At 39.9% G+C, this 19,400-nt stretch overlaps 1 protein-coding gene across 1 annotated transcript; it reads right to left on the reverse strand.

The window, feature by feature from the left end:
- Positions 1-7,451: 7,451 nt before the first annotated feature.
- On the reverse strand, positions 7,452-18,603 carry LOC311039720 (leukotriene A-4 hydrolase-like). The gene is made up of 19 exons (XM_084049674.1): positions 18,365-18,603; positions 16,774-16,904; positions 15,916-16,036; positions 15,382-15,450; positions 15,055-15,159; positions 14,432-14,484; positions 14,245-14,317; positions 14,000-14,140; positions 13,791-13,814; positions 13,623-13,693; positions 13,426-13,537; positions 12,840-12,984; positions 10,952-11,055; positions 10,756-10,826; positions 10,590-10,644; positions 10,336-10,431; positions 10,125-10,207; positions 8,650-8,754; positions 7,452-7,888 (listed from the first exon to the last, which is right to left on the reverse strand). The coding sequence occupies exons 1-19, from the start codon at positions 18,518-18,520 to the stop codon at positions 7,747-7,749; spliced, it is 1,857 nt and encodes a 618-aa protein (XP_083905800.1). The 5' UTR covers positions 18,521-18,603; the 3' UTR covers positions 7,452-7,746.
- Positions 18,604-19,400: the final 797 nt, after the last annotated feature.

Consider the following 19,400-nt stretch of genomic DNA (forward strand, 5'->3'; position numbering starts at 1 on the left):
ATTCATCATCATCATCATGATCTAAATTGCCTGAAACGTACTCCTAACAGGTTTTTGGGGGGACGATTTTGGCCTCCACACTTAGTGATTTTTTCGGATTTAACTTTCGTTTCGGTAGTGACAAACTTTCGTTTCGGTAGTGACACAATGATGATTTTTTTTTTACTAAGTCCAGAGCTCGATGAATGTTAGGGACCAAAAAGAAAAGTCACTACAAAGTACTACCAATCAACTCTAAATTGCCTGAAACGTACTCCTAAGAGGTTTTTGGGGGGACGATTTTGGCCTCCACACTTAGTGATTTTTTCGGATTTAACTTTCGTTTCGGTAGTGACAAACTTTTGTTTCGGTAGTGACACAATGGTGAAAAAAAACAATTTACCAAGTCCAGAGCTCGATGAATGTTAGGGACCAAAAAAAAAAGTCACTACAAAGTACTACCAATCAACTCTAAATTGCCTGAAACGTACTCCTAAGAGGTTTTTAGGGGGACGATTTTGGCCTCCACACTTAGTGATTTTTTCGGATTTAACTTTCGTTTCGGTAGGGACAAACTTTCGTTTCGGTAGTGACACAATGGTGAAAAAAACAATTTACCAAGTCCAGAGCTCGATGAATGTTAGGGACCAAAAAAAGTCACTGCAAAGTACTACCAATCAACTCTACATTGCCTGAAACGTACTCCTAACAGGTTTTTGAGGGGAACGTTTTTTTTTTTCGTTTCGGTAGTGTCACTACCGAAACGGAAAAAAAATTACTAGGTCCAGAGCTCGATGAATGTTAGGGACCAAAAAAAAAGTCACTACCAATCAACTTTAAATTGCCTGAAACGTACTCCTAACAGGTTTTTGGGGAACTATTTTTTTTTCGTTTCGGTAGTGACACCATTGTGTCACTACCGAAACGGAAAAAAAAATACTAAGTCCAGAGCTCGATGAATGTTAGGGACCCAAAAAAAAGTCACTACCAATCAACTTTAAATTGCCTGAAACGTACTCCTAACAGGTTTTTGGGGGAACAATTTTTTTTTCGTTTCGGTAGTGTCACTACCGAAACGGAAAAAAAATTACTAAGTCCAGAGCTCGATGAATGTTAGGGACCAAAAAAAAAGTCACTACCAATCAACTTTAAATTGCCTGAAACGTACTCCTAACAGGTTTTTGGGGGAACATTTTTTTTTTTCGTTTCGGTAGTGTCACTACCGAAACGGGAAAAAAATGACTAAGTCCAGAGCTCGATGAATGTTAGGGACCAAAAAAAAAGTCACTACCAATCAACTTTAAATTGCCTGAAACGTACTCCTAACAGGTTTTTGGGGGAACATTTTTTTTTTCGTTTCGGTAGTGACACCATTGTGTCACTACCGAAACGGAAAAAAAATTACTAAGTCCAGAGCTCGATGAATGTTAGGGACCAAAAAAACAGTCACTACCAATCAACTTTAAATTGCCTGAAACGTACTCCTAACAGGTTTTTGGGGGAACATTTTTTTTTTCGTTTCGGTAGTGTCACTACCGAAACGGGAAAAAAATTACTAAGTCCAGAGCTCGATGAATGTTAGGGACCAAAAAAAAAGTCACTACCAATCCCCTTTAGGTAGCACTTTACAATAATGACCCGTTATAAAGCATTTATAAACGTTTATAAGTAGTTTGTAGACTATTAACAAATCATTAACAACCTGTTTGTTGACATTCGTAAATGATTACTAAAACCTTTATAACTACAGTTACAAATCATTTGTAAAGTATTAGTAAGTAGTGAACTATTCATGAATAAGCCATTTATATACATCTGTAAAAGATTATTAAATCATTTGTAACGACCCATTCTAAAGCATTTATAAACGTTTATAAGCAGTTTGTAGACTATTAACAAATCATTAACAACCTGTTTATTGACATTCGTAAATGATTACTAAAACCTTTATAACTACGGTTACAAATCATCTATAAAGGTATTAGTAACTATTCATGAATAAGCCATGTATAATACATCTGTAAATGATTATTAAATCATTTGTAACTGATGTTACATAATATATACAAGCTATTGGTAGCTTGTTCATGTTTAACATATGCTTTGTTAAACATTCCTAAAGTATCTATAAATCCTTAGTACATGTTATTATGTGCCCTATAGTAAAGTGAAGACAGTTCATCATTTACAACTGTCTGTTAATGTGTTTGTTCATGTTTAACATGCTTTGTAAAACATTCCTAAAATATCTATAAATCCTTTGTACATGTTATTATGTGCCCTACAGTAAAGTGAAGACAGTTCATCATTTATGACTGTCTGTTAATGTGGACTTTCTCCTTACCTGTTGCAAACTACCTGGCTTTCATGAATGCAGACACCAAACAATTACTAGAATTATCATTCATGTTAAGCAAATGATGCGTAAGACATTCGTAAAGAGTATGTAAACCATTTGTGGTGTTAGGGACCAAACAAGTCACTACAAAGTACTACCAATCAACTCTAAATTGCCTGAAACGTACTCCTAACAGGTTTTTGGGGGGACGATTTTGGCCTCCACACTTAGTGATTATTTCGGATTTAACTTTCGTTTCGGTGGTGACCAACTTTCATTTCGGTAGTTTGATTACAAAATGTAAGTTGTGTAAAAAATAATCTGACTATACTAAGTTGTTATTTGTTTGTTTAAGTCAGGCTATACTCTACTCAGAGTCATAAGTTTACAAAATGTACTAAAGTACAGTGAACGTCTGTCTTCATCACTGAAAATAACGTACATGTAAACTGATGTCATGTGCAGTTGGGGTGAAGAAACACAACCATTTCACTCCTAATAATACCTATTTGATTTGACATCCTGACTTGCTGCTGTAGCTGAGGCTTGAACCTGTTACCTGCGGCTCACTAGTCAGTGACTCTATCCATTCACCTACAGCTGTTTCCTTGGAATCTGTGGTTCTGAAACGTTTTGTTGTCAACCCCCCAAATTGACATGTATTTGGGCAGTGGACCCCAATGTGAAAAGATGTAGTGTCAGGGCCCCCCATGAAAAAGATTTATATTTATGCTGTAACACATTTTTTTTAAAGTTATTTGTCTTGTTTGTTGTTCAAGTCAAAGCACAAGGAAGGCTGTACTTGTCAGCCATCTGTTAGCTCAATGGGTTGAGACGCAGTATTCATGATCCAGAGGCCATGAGTTCAAATCCCATTGATGTCTTTCCTATGATTCTTTCCTTTGCAGACTGGCTTCCAGAAGATCAACTGAAAACTACCAGAAAGGCTATATTTGTCATCCAACTGTTAGCTCAATGGGTTGAGACGCAGTATACATGATCCAGAGGCCATGAGTTCAAATCCCATTGATGTCTTTCCTATGGTTCTTTCCTTTGCAGACTGGCTTCCAGAAGATCAACTGAAAACTACCAGGAAGGCTGTACTTGTCAGCCATCTGTTAGCTCAATGGGTTGAGACGCAGTATTCATGATCCAGAGGCCATGAGTTCAAATCCCATTGATGTCTTTCCTATGATTATTTCCTTTGCAGACTGGCTTCCAGAAGATCAACTGAAAACTACCAGGAAGGCTGTACTTGTCAGCCATCTGTTAGCTCAATGGGTTGAGACGCAGTATTCATGATCCAGAGGCCATGAGTTCAAATCCCATTGATGTCTTTCCTATGATTCTTTCCTTTGCAGACTGGCTTCCAGAAGATCAACTGAAAACTACCAGGAAGGCTGTACTTGTCAGCCATCTGTTAGCTCAATGGGTTGAGACGCAGTATACATGATCCAGAGGCCATGAGTTCAAATCCCACTGGTGTCTTTACTGTGATGCTTTCCTTTGCAGACTAACTTCTAGAAAAACAAGTTAAAACCACCAGGAAACCTGTAACTCTCAGCCAACAGCTTAGCTCAACTGGTAGAGCGTCTGTCCAATAACATGACTTGACTTGAGTGGGTTCGATTCCCACTCGAGTCAAGTGTCCCCGGTAACTTGGGGCAACGGATAAATTGACTGATATCCTTAGTGATGCTTCCCTTTGCAGACTAACTTCTAGAAAAACAAGTTAAAACCACCAGGAAACCTGTAACTCTCAGTTATAGCATAGCTCAACTGGTAGAGCGTCTGTCCAATAACATGACTTGACTTGACTTGAGTGGGTTCGATTCCCACTCGAGTCAAGTGTCCCTCGTATCTTGGAGCAACGGATAAATTGACTGATATCCTTAGTGATGCTTCCCTTTGCAGACTAACTTCTAGAAAACAAGTTAAAACCACCAGGAAACCTGTAACTCTTAGCCAACAGCATAGCTCGACTGGTAGAGCGTCTGTCCAACAACATGACTTGACTTGACTTGAGTGGGTTCGATTCCCACTCGAGTCAAGTGTCCCAGGTAACTTGGGGCAACGGATAAATTGACTGATATCAATGGGATTTGAACTCATGGCCTCTGGATCATGAATACTGCGTCTCAACCCATTGAGCTAACAGATGGCTGACAAGTGCAGCCTTCCTGGTAGTCTTCATTTGATCTTCTGGAAGCCAGTCTGCAAAGGAAAGAATCATAGGAAAGACATCAATGGGATTTGAACTCATGGCCTCTGGATCATGAATACTGCGTCTCAACCCATTGAGCTAACAGATGGCTGACAAGTACAGCCTTCCTGGTAGTTTTCAGTTGATCTTCTGGAAGCCAGTCTGCAAAGGAAAGAATCATAGGAAAGACATCAATGGGATTTGAACTCATGGCCTCTGGATCATGTATACTGCGTCTCAACCCATTGAGCTAACAGTTGGATGACAAATAAAGCCTTTCTGGTAGTTTTCAGTTGATCTTCTGGAAGCCAGTCTGCAAAGGAAAGAATCATAGGAAAGACATCAATGGGATTTGAACTCATGGCCTCTGGATCATGAATACTGCGTCTCAACCCATTGAGCTAACAGATGGCTGACAAGTACAGCCTTCCTGGTGCTTTGACTTGAACAACAAACAAGACAAATAACTTTAAAAAAATGTGTTACAGCATAAATATAAATCTTTTTCATGGGGAGCCCTGACACTACATCTTTTCACATTGGGGTCCACTGCCCAAATACATGTCAATTTGGGGGGTTGACAACAAAACGTTTCAGAACCACAGATTCCAAGGAAACAGCTGTAGGTGAATGGATAGAGTCACTGACTAGTGAGCCGCAGGTAACAGGTTCAAGCCTCAGCTACAGCAGCAAGTCAGGATGTCAAATCAAATAGGTATTATTAGGAGTGAAATGGTTGTGTTTCTTCACCCCAACTGCACATGACATCAGTTTACATGTACGTTATTTTCAGTGATGAAGACAGACGTTCACTGTACTTTAGTACATTTTGTAAACTTATGAATCTGAGTAGAGTATAGCCTGACTTAAACAAACAAATAACAACTTAGCATAGTCAGATTATTTTTTACACAACTTACATTTTGTAATCAAACTACCGAAACGAAAGTTGGTCACCACCGAAACGAAAGTTAAATCCGAAATAATCACTAAGTGTGGAGGCCAAAATCGTCCCCCCAAAAACCTGTTAGGAGTACGTTTCAGGCAATTTAGAGTTGATTGGTAGTACTTTGTAGTGACTTTTTTGGTCCCTAACACCACAAATGGTTTACATACTCTTTACGAATGTCTTACGCATCATTTGCTTAACATGAATGATAATTCTAGTAATTGTTTGGTGTCTGCATTCATGAAAGCCAGGTAGTTTGCAACAGGTAAGGAGAAAGTCCACATTAACAGACAGTCATAAATGATGAACTGTCTTCACTTTACTGTAGGGCACATAATAACATGTACAAAGGATTTATAGATATTTTAGGAATGTTTTACAAAGCATGTTAAACATGAACAAACACATTAACAGACAGTTGTAAATGATGAACTGTCTTCACTTTACTATAGGGCACATAATAACATGTACTAAGGATTTATAGATACTTTAGGAATGTTTAACAAAGCATATGTTAAACATGAACAAGCTACCAATAGCTTGTATATATTATGTAACATCAGTTACAAATGATTTAATAATCATTTACAGATGTATTATACATGGCTTATTCATGAATAGTTACTAATACCTTTATAGATGATTTGTAACTGTAGTTATAAAGGTTTTAGTAATCATTTACGAATGTCAATAAACAGGTTGTTAATGATTTGTTAATAGTCTACAAACTGCTTATAAACGTTTATAAATGCTTTAGAATGGGTCGTTACAAATGATTTAATAATCTTTTACAGATGTATATAAATGGCTTATTCATGAATAGTTCACTACTTACTAATACTTTACAAATGATTTGTAACTGTAGTTATAAAGGTTTTAGTAATCATTTACGGATGTCAACAAACAGGTTGTTAATGATTTGTTAATAGTCTACAAACTACTTATAAACGTTTATAAATGCTTTATAACGGGTCATTATTGTAAAGTGCTACCATTGCCGGAAACGTACTCCTAACAGTTTTTTGGGGGAAACATTTTTTTTCGTTTCGGTAGTAGTGTCGGTAATTTTGCTCTCTCTCTCTCTCTCGACAGAGGCTCCTGCGGAGACATCGAATTTCTCTTTTGGGCCTTGAGTCTTGGGACTCAAGGCTCTCAAGGCCCAAAAGAGAAATTCGATGTCTCCGCGGGAGCCTCTGTCTTGACTCAAGACTCTTTTCGGTCATGAGTCTTGGGACTCAAGACCCAAAAGAGATATTTGATGTCTCCTCGGGAGCCGGGACCCAAGCCTCAAAACTCTTGAGCTAAAAGGTTTGTGAACCACTGCCAGTTAGAACAGTGGTTTTCAACCTTTTTCATGTCAAGGACCCCTAAATTGATATACATTTGGCCGCGGACCCCCATCTGATTTTTTTTTGTGCCAGGAGCAAAGATTTGATTTAAAAATGTATATATATTTCAAAGATATGCACACATTTTCAAGGTTTTTCAAGCTACAAGCTCATAGCGCGGCACTTGGTGCCGCGCTATGAGCTTGTAGATCTGCTATTTTTTAGTAGCCAAATATAAGTGGTTGAAAATGATTGTGACGCTATCAGTTGCGTACCCACCATAGAGGCAGGAACTAAAATCTCACCTCCGCTAGAAAATGAAGTAAAAGACTGACTGAAAAACAGGCAGTAAAACAAATCCAGACGTCAGACCATTAGCCCGCCTCCTCATCCATTCACGCGGGCAGGCAGCTAATCACCACCGTATCCATTCAGCAGAGCGACCCTCGCCTATATAGTGATGCAAATGTGGCCTATGTCTTCATGGGGTATCAGGAGTGCCAGGGGTGGGGGTCTGGGCCATCACCTGTACTCACCTGGCATAAAAGGGGCTCTGACAGCAGCTTGAGCCATTCATTACTAAACTACAACATGAAGAGACCACCGCTGATTTGGTGTGGCATTTTTTTGCTTTTAATGATTCATCCTAGCCACTTTGCTGGAAGTGTTTTTATTAATATATTTGGGTCAGAGGTTATCAGCACCATAGCAATACAAAAGTGTCTTCTCTGCCCTGAGACGCATTCTTACATACACCATATGTTATCAATCACTCACACAAACAAAACATACATTCTACATACATTCCCTTGCAAAGCCAAGAAGGTTAGACTGTATAGAGTGAGAAACGACTAAGTGCATTTGATTGGTTGATGCTAATACAGAGGTGTATTCAGTAGGTGCTGCTAGGTGTATTCAGTAATAACACTGATAAGAATACGAAGCTGCTTTAGAATGCAGTGCTGCTCGTGTTGGAATCCACCTTCAGGTCTTTGGCTACCAGACCCGCTGTCACATAGTGCATGGCTGCACGGTGAGCCAAGAAAACACGCACAGCCTCCTCACGGTACTTGTCAAAGTTATACACCTCTCTGTGAAAGAACAGAGGAAAAAGCAAACACAAGAAAGAGCTTCAGAGGATAGAATTCAACATGGCATTTAAAGGGATATTTCACTTTTAAAAAAATGTGGGTAATTTTATCATCTACTCAGGCTTCTGGGAACACCCCAGACAGTTTTTAAGTCGCTTGATTCAGTATTTAGAGATTTGATATACATTTTATCAGACACGCCCCCTTCCTATGCAAACCCATTGTAACTTCAAACTCCATTTTGACCATGTTAGATTAATCGGAAACACCCGTTCTTGGTTCTGGTGACTGAGATTGTCCTTCTAATACGTGAGGAGACTGTGTTTTTTCAATTACTTTTTCCATTCATTAATATATTTTTGGGAAAATGAAAAAAAATTGATACAATTAAAAAATGTATACAAAATTCATAAAAAATGAAAAAAGGAATCGAAAAACACGCCCCCCTCACGTATTAGGAGGGCAGGATGAGTCAGCAAAACAAAGGACGGGTGTGTTCTATGAATATAACATGTTAAAAATAGAGTTTGAAGTTATAATGGGGTTGTATAGTAAGGGGGCGTGTCTGATAAAATGAATATCAAATATCTAAATACTGAATCAAGCAAAGCTTAAAAACTGTCTTGGGTGCTCACAAAAGCCTTAGTAGACGATAAAATGACCAAAAATGTTTTTGAAAGTGAAATATCCATTTAACAGTGTAACATATCACATTTGACACATCTGCAGATCGTTTCCGACACAGGATAATGGTAGCAAACCTGAAGAGAGGACGTGTGAACTTCATCCTCCCCTGATCTGTTGCCATCTTCAGTGCCATTGGAACCATATCCTCCCATTTGGACTTTACACACAGTCGCAGCCACCTGGAGAGAGTCAGTAGTTGGGGGTTCCATTCAAATGCATCAAATATTAATCTTTCAGGAAATCGGCAAAATAACACTACATGCGAGGACAAAAAGCAACACTACAGAATAAGTGGGGAATGTTAATTACCAAAGCAGCAATGGGTAGGGCACATCCATACTCATTCAAGAAACGTGAAGTCTACTATGATAAGATGATCTTATTAAGAACTTAAATTAAAGTGTAGGCTATCTCCTATTTAACACTAACTATTTTTCAAGAAAGGCAAAAACCAATAAAACTAAACGTAAAAACTTTTGTTACATTTCAAGATGTTTATACATTTTGTTTTCGACAAAACAATATTGACAAAGTAGTAAAAGACACAGACACACAGGAAAGATGTACCTCGGCTGCGACAATCACTGGACTACAGTGCATATCATAGATTTGTAATTTCTATATCAAAACATGACCTACGATGCATGTCAAACATGGGTAATTGTGTGCAGTAAGATTTATTTACTATTATTACCGTCTTATGTATGATCCCATTGATCAATTTATTAAAACTGAAGATTGTATGGATTTGGTCAAATGATTACTCACACCCACACTAGAAACATTTAAGTGATTAACACCTCAGCTCTCACCAAGAAAGCCCAGAAACGTTTACATTTCCTGCGGAGACTGAAAAAAGTGAATTCCCCTTCCTCTATCAGATAGAGGAAGGGGAATTCACTTGTTTCAGTCTCCGCAGGCAATGTAAACGTGTCACGATAGAGTCTATCATGACAACATTCTATAGAGGAACCATTTATTGAACCAATGGCGAACTGCATCACTGTCTGGTACGGAAAACTACAGCTGCTGACCGCAAGTCAGATAGAGGATAGTGAGAGCAGCAGAAAATATCACAGGTGGCCACAAACATAATGACTGAGCCCTCCCACCATCTCTTCGCACTCCTACAATCTGGTAGGAGATTCAAGAGCAACCGGGCAAGCACTAGCAGGCTGTCCAACAGTTTCTTCTCCCAAACCATTAGAACCCTGAACACACTCACAGTGACAATAAAAGTGAATTTGAACTCGCCATATACTGCCCCCAAAACCAGAACCAGCCCTTTTTGAATAGTACCTACAGTATATTGCACTTTGAATGCATTAACACGTTTATATAATTTTATTTTACCAATGTTGTTTTTCCTTATTTTACTGCTGCTTTCTCTCTCCTTTTTAAATGTTTTTAATGCCCTCGCATCTTTTTAATGTGTCTGTTGTTTTTAAATGTGACGAGCACCATGAGTTGCGGAAAACTGTATTTTGCTCGCACGTATGCAGAGTGTGTATAATGAAAGTGACAATAAAACTGACTCTGGGGTTCTCACCTGGCACGGATCTCTGCGTTCATATAGGTGTTGAGATTGTACACCTCCTGCATCTTCTGCACATGGCTCAGTGGGAGAGGCGCCTGGAGCAACAGCCATAATCAGAGAATTAAACATTTCCCAACAACTTATTTGAGCATTCCAGGGACATAGGCATGCCTCTGCACGTGAATAGCTATTATGGCGAGCAGGAGAGTGACGTGTGACTTGCCTCTTGAAGAAGGAGGGACAGGAACTCAATGAGCTGGTGGGAAGAGAAAGTCTTCAGGTCTGCTTCTTTGAAACTCCCAAGGTCTCCCTCTTTGGCCTGAAGGGAGAGAAGGAGAACAAATTTAGGTAAGGACAAAGGAAGGTTGTACAATTAAAGCCTAATTTACACTTAGTTGCATGCCTGTGTCACACAATGAAAAAAAAAACATCTACAAGCTCACAACGCATCGCTGCAGGCAATGGAACAATAATTACCTGCACCCATCTCTGACACAGTGCAATGCAGGCATCAGCTAATGTTGTGTCATATCTGGAACAGGAAATAAAAGTTGCACATAAAAAAAAAACTATATCAGCAGCACTAACACAAGAATGAAGGGTAAATCAGAAACCTACAGTACTTGTTCTGTAGTTTACTCACTGTGGTTGGACAGGGGGCATCCCAGGAGTGTCCATCCAAGCATTCCAGTCCACCTTGTTGAGGATGTCAACCTGCAGTGGACAACATGCAGGTTAGAAACCCAGTTTAACTTTTCTACAATCAAATTTCTCCAAATGGATAAATGAACACAGAGGCCTTTTACTGTGTACACCAAGTGTAACACCAGTCATGTTACCTTGTCTTTGAAGTAGGTAAAAAGGTAGTTTTTCCATTCCTCTGTGGTGACACTGCTGTAGGCAAACATCTGGATGTAGGACTTGACAAAACCCATGAACACCTCTGGAACGGTCAATCATACAGTCACATTACAAAAGCACACATAGTAACATGAAGCTTTGCTTATTTATTCATACCATCTAGATAAGGCATTAAGTGTTCCCCACCTGAGGTAACAGAGTTGCAGCACCAGGGCCGTGCACAGATTTTTGGGGAGGCAGGTGCCCTAAGTAATGTACCCTCCAACCCCAACCCCCCATACACATAAATGCAAAATCAACTAAATGAATAAAAGTTATATTTAGAAGAAATAATCATTACAAGAGGACAGTAGAAAATGTAGAAACCAGAGAAGAATCTAGAGCCATTCAAGCAAATGTGCACATATTTTATATACTAGTTAAAGTGAGAAATTAGTTTGGTGTGCGTGTTGTTTTAAACTCTTTTGACTGATTAACCTGTTAAAAAGCCTATCAATAGAGCACCGAAGTCTGACGTAATTTACACATCCTAGGTTTGTCTACCTGGTTCGCGGTTTTCCAACCCCATTCTGAATCCCCATAGACGTATTTATTATCGCGTCAAATAAGAACTGTGTTCCAAAAATAAACAAATGACCCTGGCGGTTTTACTCTTATGGATATGAAGCATCAACTGACGGTGAGAAAGCGCTAATGTTACTTCCGCCGAATTAGTTACATTTTCGCCAGAAACAGACTATCAAATATAAGTGACTGACTATCATAAACAATACAGAACCTCCTCCCTGACAATATCGCCAAGACAGTTTGTTTATTTTTGGACCACAATTCTTATATGAGACGATTCTATGATGACCCAATGTTATTCTCCATAGAGAAATAATTTTACGAACCTAGGGATGAACGAGTGACGTCAGGACTTCTGTACTCTATGGAACCTAGCAAGTTGACACTTTCTGGTGTGACGTGCATAGCAATGTCCTAAAACCAGACTCCCCACCCACATATGTCCCAGACGAAAAAGCAGAAGGCTGTTTCCTTCTGCTGTGCTGAAAAGTTAATTTGCTATGTTTAAGCTTTCTGGGTCAGCACAACATCCTACACTTAAGACTTTTGAGTTGAGCACACCAGTACCCCCGTTTCTTGTTAAAACCGGACTTATCAGGAGGGGAAAATAAAACGACCTAGCTCCGAGCATTGCCGTTCTAAAATTCAGAGCGCTGTGCTCTAGGAACATTCAGACCACACAATTTAAAAGCCGGGTTATTCGAGCTGTATTGTGACAGCAGGAAGTCAAAATGCAATGGTTGAGGCTTGTTTGGTAATCTCGACGGTATTATTCAACAAGCGCGTGTTACAAAACACATAAGAAAACATATTCACACATGCTTCGACTTAGGACAAATTACACGACTGCAAACACGAAACGGAAGTGGGGTGAGGCGGGGCATCCGCTTTACCCTCGGATAATTTCCAGAGCTTCCGTGCTCCAGACTGTAGGACAGAAGCATTTGAAAATTGTGGGAGGCAACAATTTGGCTTGCGAGACGTTCATTTGAATGAATTTCAAAGGTGAAAATGGCAACGTTAGCTATTGAGTATTTACTCTGACCATTTGTAAATTAATTGATATCAGAGTGCTCCGAGATGTCAAAACCAGAGTGCTCTGAAGAAGATTCTCATATTTTTCATATTTACGACACTGGTTGGCTCCTACGTGTGCATGTGCCTAGGCGATGTTACTGGGTGGAGGACAGTTAAACCGATCTTTACAGAAGTTTACTATTTGCTTGTTACGGCTTTGTTCAGAATGATATGTTTTGTGGAGGTAACTGGTGTACTGTTAAGATGAATAAATATTGTCACCTGGGCCACCCATGAGCTCTTCTAGATGGTAGAGCAGAGCAAAGCCCTTCTCGTAGGGCACGGAAGAAAAGGCATCGTCAGGGTCCACTTCATGTAGGCTAGGTACCAGATTGGTCAGGGGGTTGTTGGCCCCGAAGGTATTAACCTGGGAGATAGAGGGAAGACAAGTCAGCAGGTTGGAAACGGACAGAGACAAAAACAATCGCAGATACTGTAGATAACAATGAACCATACCACCATCAACAGTCAACACATATGGCCATCATTCATGTTTGTTTACATTGGCTCCATAGCCGTTAACACACTTTCCAATCAGTCAATATTGGCTAAACATCACTTCACGGTTAAGAAGGCTATTCAAGGTATAAAATGCATTAAAATGCAGTAACAAAAACGTTCACCATTACAAGAATGCAGTAAAGTCCACTAAAGTCTTTGTGGTTGATTTGCATACCTTACTGTAATATTATGGAATTCACTGGTTTCCTCAAAAATCAAAAGTGTGTGTGTGTGTGTGTGTGTGTGTGTGTGTGTGTGTGTGTGTGTGTGTGTGTCTGTGTGTGTCTGTGTGTGTGTGTGTTCTCACTGATTCCTGCAGCTCTTTCCAGCCTCCCATGGCTTTAAATTGTCTGAATTGCTCACTCTCCATACTCCTCCCAATCATCCTCTCCAAATAGACTGTGTGTCCCTCGTTCAACCTGTAATCAACATGTAAAAAAAGAGGTCACACAGAGGTCAAAACTATTTCACAGAAACGCTGTACCAGTAGTCACTATGGCTTACCAGAAGTGTTCCCAGGTCTTGTTTGTTACCAGGTTACCAGTCCAGCTGTGGGAGATCTCATGTGCAATGACCTGCCAAGATGTAGAACACATAGCTCAACACAGCTACATCAACATACATGTATACGTTTACAGTACCTGGGTTAACATTGGAAAGTTGTTCACTCACGTTTGACAAGGACCTGTCTCCTGCCTGCAAGATATGGAGATAACAATGTATAATAATACATTATAAATAATAAATAACGACCGGCAACAACAGAATGGAGGTTGTGGCTATTTAGGCATTGGTTGCTGTTTTGACAAAGTGTGTGCGTGTCTGTGTCTATGTGTGTGTGTGTGTGTGTGTGTGTGTGTGCGCACACACACATTCCTTACCAGCAGGGTGGGGGTGGCGAAGGTGAGGCAAGGGTTCTCCATACCCCCATAAGGGAAAGAGGGTGGCAGCACAAGGATGTCATACTGGCCCCATACATATGGTCCTGCCAGGTCCTCAGCTGTCTTCAACATGGTCTCCGTCTGAGAGCAATACATACACGCACATGAAGGAGCAGGCATATCCTGTGTATCCCAATGAACTAGATGAAGTATATCACGATTGTTACCAGCAGAGAGAAACTCACCTCAGAGAACTCAAAAGCCGCCTTGTCTACATACTCCTTCTCGGACCACACACGAGACCTCGGCCCAATCTCTCTGGTAATTGAACAGATGAAAAAGCACTCTTTGGTTATTTAGACGCAGCTGATTGAGCGGTGACTTTTACATCATACTGAGATCAATACAAAAAGGTGTCATGTGTATTTTTACCTGCTCTCCAGAACTCCCACCACAATGGCAATGAGATAAGAGGGCATGGGCACCTGGGACAAATCATAGATTAGGCGTTTCAAACTTTCAAACTTCAAACTGTCACAGACTCCAAAATATCATTAGATCATCATTTCAAATTATTCCTAGGGAGCCTGATATGAAATGTGTTGATATGATTTGATTTTAATTAAGTTCAATAAATGTCATATACATATATGAGAAATTGATTCCTAGTGATATTGAATCGTATTGTCATATTTTCATTTTACAATTAAACTACCGGTAATCCTCATTTGACTGTGGAAACTCCTCAAGGACATGTGTGTCCCCAAACCCCACTTTAAAACCATTGGGTTAGAGCATGAGTGGTGAGAGCAAAAACTGTGACCATGCAAATATTTTGTTCATGTTATCCTTCTTGGATTTTATTGCTATTCTATGTGGGTTATTAGAGAAGACTGAATGATCTGCTGGTAACTTTCAATAACCATATTACTACGGTACTTGTTTATCAGCAGTTCATTAGCTCCTCTGTACTTTGAACACTTTTGCCAAGATAAAACCAGTCAGTTATCACATTGACTGGTGGGTGTAATTATGGTGATAAGAGAGTGACTTACTGGCTGTCTGAAACGGTAGATGATCCGGCTGTTGTCCTGAGGGTCAGGCTCCTGTCCATCTCGCATGGCACTCATCACTGCCACCAACTCCTTGGGGACAGAGACCTATCCGCACACACATCATACAACAATGACAGCAGATCTTTCACAAAACATGCAGTAGACAGATCAAATTAACAACACTGTAAGAAAAGTTAGTGCCTCCAGTTCTGTGTTTTGTTTTTGTGAGAAGAGTTGACAAAGTGTGTGTGTGTGTGTGTGTGTGTGTGTGTGTGTGTGTGTGTGTGTGTGTGTGTGTGTGTGTGTGTGTGTGTGTGTGTGTGTCACCTGAGCATAGTAGGTGTGCTTCACAGAGGGGCTGTCCTGGCATGGGACCATACTCCTGCAGTGGTGAGCCTGGATAGAGATACAGCGTAAATCAATACAACAACATCACTCTCCAATGGGAATACATTATTGGACGAGCAGGCGGGCGGATGCACGAAAGATTCATATCAATGAAACATTCCATCAGTTCATGACTGCACTTTGTTTAGACACATTAATAACACAGGTGTGTGGTGTATGTGGAGGTACAGGCTCTGCCTGGATAAGGAAGATGATGAAAGTTAAAGAAGACCAATTGCGTAGCGTAAGAGTTACAACACAAAACGGCAGATGAAAAGCAGAACTGAAGAGGCATTAAAGGAAATGGTTACTAACTAGAAATTAGAGCTACTGTAAGGCAAGCGGTTTTAACCACTTGTCAGTGCATATGGACACAATGTCCTGTGAAAACATCATGTCGCTGTGTGACTGGCTTGATAAAATAGAAAGAGGGAGAAGGTAATTGTCATGCGGTGACACATTCCCCCAAACTACCTGGCATTGGCTGAAGAGGTAGGGGTGCTCCTTCCCAGCGGTCTGTTCAGGGGTGAGCCACTGCAGCGCCGTTGCATTCGGAGAAGTTTCATAGCTCACCTCCACGATTACATGCTGTCCCCTAACAATGTACACAGAAACACAACACATTCAATGCACATTCCTGTTTGCATCTGTCCAGGTTTCATCATCCTTGCATTGTATTCATGGAACTTGTTGGATCAGTTCCAAATCTATTATTAGACAAGTTCCCAGATTAATTTCAGCTGTGTAACAGATATCTAATTGTGTCTCAAGCAGTGTTGATTTCGTCGACTAAAACTATGACGACATTTTTTTGTCGACTACCTTTTTTCACTGACGAAAACTAAATAAAAACTAAATAAAAACTAGGCTACGATGACAAAAAAACTAAGACTAAATATATTGACAATTTCGTCAACAAATAAAAACTAGACTAAATGTTAGGGAGGGTTGAGTGGAGAAGAGATCCAGTAGAACTAAAAGACAAGTCGTTCTATGTTTGGTTGCACTCGGGTGTTGCGCTCTGAAAATAGCAGATCTACAAGCTCGCAACGCGTCGCGCTGCGACGCGTTGCGAGCTTGTAGATCTGCTATTTTCAGCATGCAACCAAGTGTACAATCAGCCATTACGACGCCATCATTTTAGTCGACTAAATCAACTGTAGATTTAGTCGACTATAATCTTATGATATTTAGTCGACTAAAACTAGACAAAAATGTAAACATTTCAGATGACTAAAATATGACTAAAACTAAATTGAATTTGATTCAAAAGACTATGACTAAAACTGAACCAAAATTTGCTGTCAAAATCAACACTAGTAGTAGTGTAACCTGGAGAGGACAACGGGCATAGTAATCTCCAGCGGGGAGCCCATGAAGCGGTGCTTGGGTCCCATGTTGAACTTGGCTTCCTGTCCATTGGCTGTCACGCTTAAGATCTTCAAATCTCTGCTGTCTAGTGTCTGCATGAAAGACGGTAGTAGAGGGGAAGAGAAGAGGAACACAAACATTGACAAATACTGAAATAGAGCAACAATTTGGTTACAACTGATAGCTGCAAATGAGAATAGTGATTTACTGTGTGTGATTCAAGATTTGTATTGTTACAATTTATATGAGTACATTCATAGGTTCAACATTGTGGCAGCAAAATAGCAAGAAATTATTACGGTTAGTAGTAGAGAGAAAAAAAGATAATAAAGAAAAATAGCAAAGTATGTACATTATAGTCATGAGGGCACGCCTTGAGGTGCTTGAAGGTGCCATATACATAGGCCCTATTTCTAAATATTATTTATATCCTTGTAGCTGTATGCTTATAAAACACATAATTATGCTAGACAGCATATGTATTTTACATGTGTACAGTCAATTCACTGTGATGAGCATGGATGGAATACTGTCAGCATTAAGCACCGGTACACTGCCAATAGCAAGACACTACCTTGTCAAGCCCAGATCTAAAGTCCATTCACCTGCCAGCACAATCTCCTAGTCAAAGTCCAAGAAGATGGATGCTTAATTATTGTGTTATTAAAATGCAATCATGAAAGCAAACTCTGAGCGTTGATAGCTGCCTGGCATATGAATGAGTTAATTTAATAGGCAATGAATGGAACACTTTGCAGTGTCTATCATCCCCGTTTTATGAATGGAAATCAGCCTTTCGTGCATTAGTACAAGGTATAAGCTATCCAAACACACTGTGTAACACAACAGACAACATTGCAGTCAAGCAGTACCAAACAAAGGTTACTCTAGACTAGTATATCCCACTATGGGTGACAATATGGAGAGCAGTGGTTTAAAGCAACTTAGTACATTTACTAAAGTACTGTACTTAAGTAACATTGAGCTATTTTTTACTTTAATGGGGTATTTCCAATTTTCTGTACTTTTACCTTTACTCCACTCTCAGAGGCAAATATTGTACTTTTACTCTACTACAATTATTTGAAAACCTTAGTTACTAGTTACTTTGCAGATGTTGATAATTATTACAAAAAAATATATGAACCACTTCATATGGCCGATATACATTTCAGCCATATGAAAATAGACGATCTATCTATTTAAGCTCACAATGGGCATTCATTGTGAACTTGTAGATCTGCTATTGTCAAAAGATGTTCACACATATTATACATTTGAAAACTTGTGAAATGGGACAGTCTGCATAATGAGTACTTTCTACTTTTGGTACTTTAAGTACATTTTCGTACCAATACGTTTGTATTTACTCAAGTAAATGTTGAATACCCGGACTTCTACTTAACAGAGTGTTCCTACATTGCGGTATCACTATCGATACTTTTACTTAAGTAAAACAAAATTGAGTACTTTCCCCACCATCACTGATGGAGAGTGAACACAGAGAGTAATGAATGGGCCTTAGCTTAATGGCTAATAAGTCACACTGTACCAGAGACGAGAAACGATCCTCCAGGACTTCGATGGTTAGGGCAACCTTCCCTTTGATGACATGGCTGTCAAAATCCACACGATAGGTGAGATTCAGATGCTTCGTAACGCACTTGGTGAAAGAGGAGAAAGAGCACGGGTCCGAGGCTGAAGCCATGGTCGATTCAGAACGAGCCACAGAGCACCGAGGGACCGACTGCCTGCCTAACTGCCGGGGCTTTGAGGAGACCAACTGTCTGTGTCTGCTCTGCTGCACACAGTCTGCACACACGTTGTGTGACAGCGCGCTGAAGCAAAGCATTATGGGACTTGAAGTTTATCGCGGACCTGCATCCTAGTTTAGCCCTGAAACATGGGCTGAACTTCAACCTGGTATTTGCACTTTCTCCTTTTTGGCCCGTGCGTCTACATAAACGTTCAGATGTCAAATATAAAGTGCTTACCCCATGGCCACGGATGTTACAATTATTTATGGGTCCTCATAAGTACCCGTATTCTCAGTATTCCGTATCAATGAAAAGCATTTTAATCCGATTGGCGGCCACTTTCTTATAGAATTATTATGTATCAGAGTGCAATACACCTCCCAACCGATAGGGTCGCGTAATTAAAAGCATCGGGCAAAAATACGGAAAAAATGGCCACCGATAGGATTAAAATCCTTTTTATTGAACAATACGGAATATACAGGTACTTCTGAGGGCCCGTACAGTGTTGTAACATCTGTGGCCATGGGGTAAGCACTTTATATTTGAAATATGAACGTGTATGTAGATGTACGGCCCAAAAAGGGAGAAAGTGCAAACACCAGGTTGAAGTTCATCCATGACTGTCATGATATATAACAGTCATGTCGTATCAGGGCTAATCGCGGACCTGCAAAATGACAGCATTTCACAAGGCAAGACGCACAACAACAAGTTTGGAATTTCGCTTATTATTGTCATCTTGGTCTTGAACGTGTACCAAAAAAAAGTCAACATTCAAAGAAAATGTAATTGTGTTGTTGTTTGTCCTACGGACGTAACCGACACGTT

Source organism: Gymnoscopelus microlampas (assembly GCF_963454915.1).
Source record: "Gymnoscopelus microlampas genome assembly, chromosome: 23".
NCBI lineage: Eukaryota > Metazoa > Chordata > Actinopteri > Myctophiformes > Myctophidae > Gymnoscopelus > Gymnoscopelus microlampas.

Coding starts and splice junctions, on each gene's coding strand:
- LOC311039720 (XM_084049674.1), bottom strand. CDS start 18,520: ATGGCTTCAGCCTCGGACCCGTGCTCTTTCTCCTCTTTCACCAAGTGC. Junction 14,318..14,431: donor GTGGGAGTTCTGGAGAGCAG/GTAAAAATACAC, acceptor TTCAATTACCAG/AGAGATTGGGCCGAGGTCTC. Junction 10,208..10,335: donor TGTCCCTCCTTCTTCAAGAG/GCAAGTCACACG, acceptor CTGTTGCTCCAG/GCGCCTCTCCCACTGAGCCA.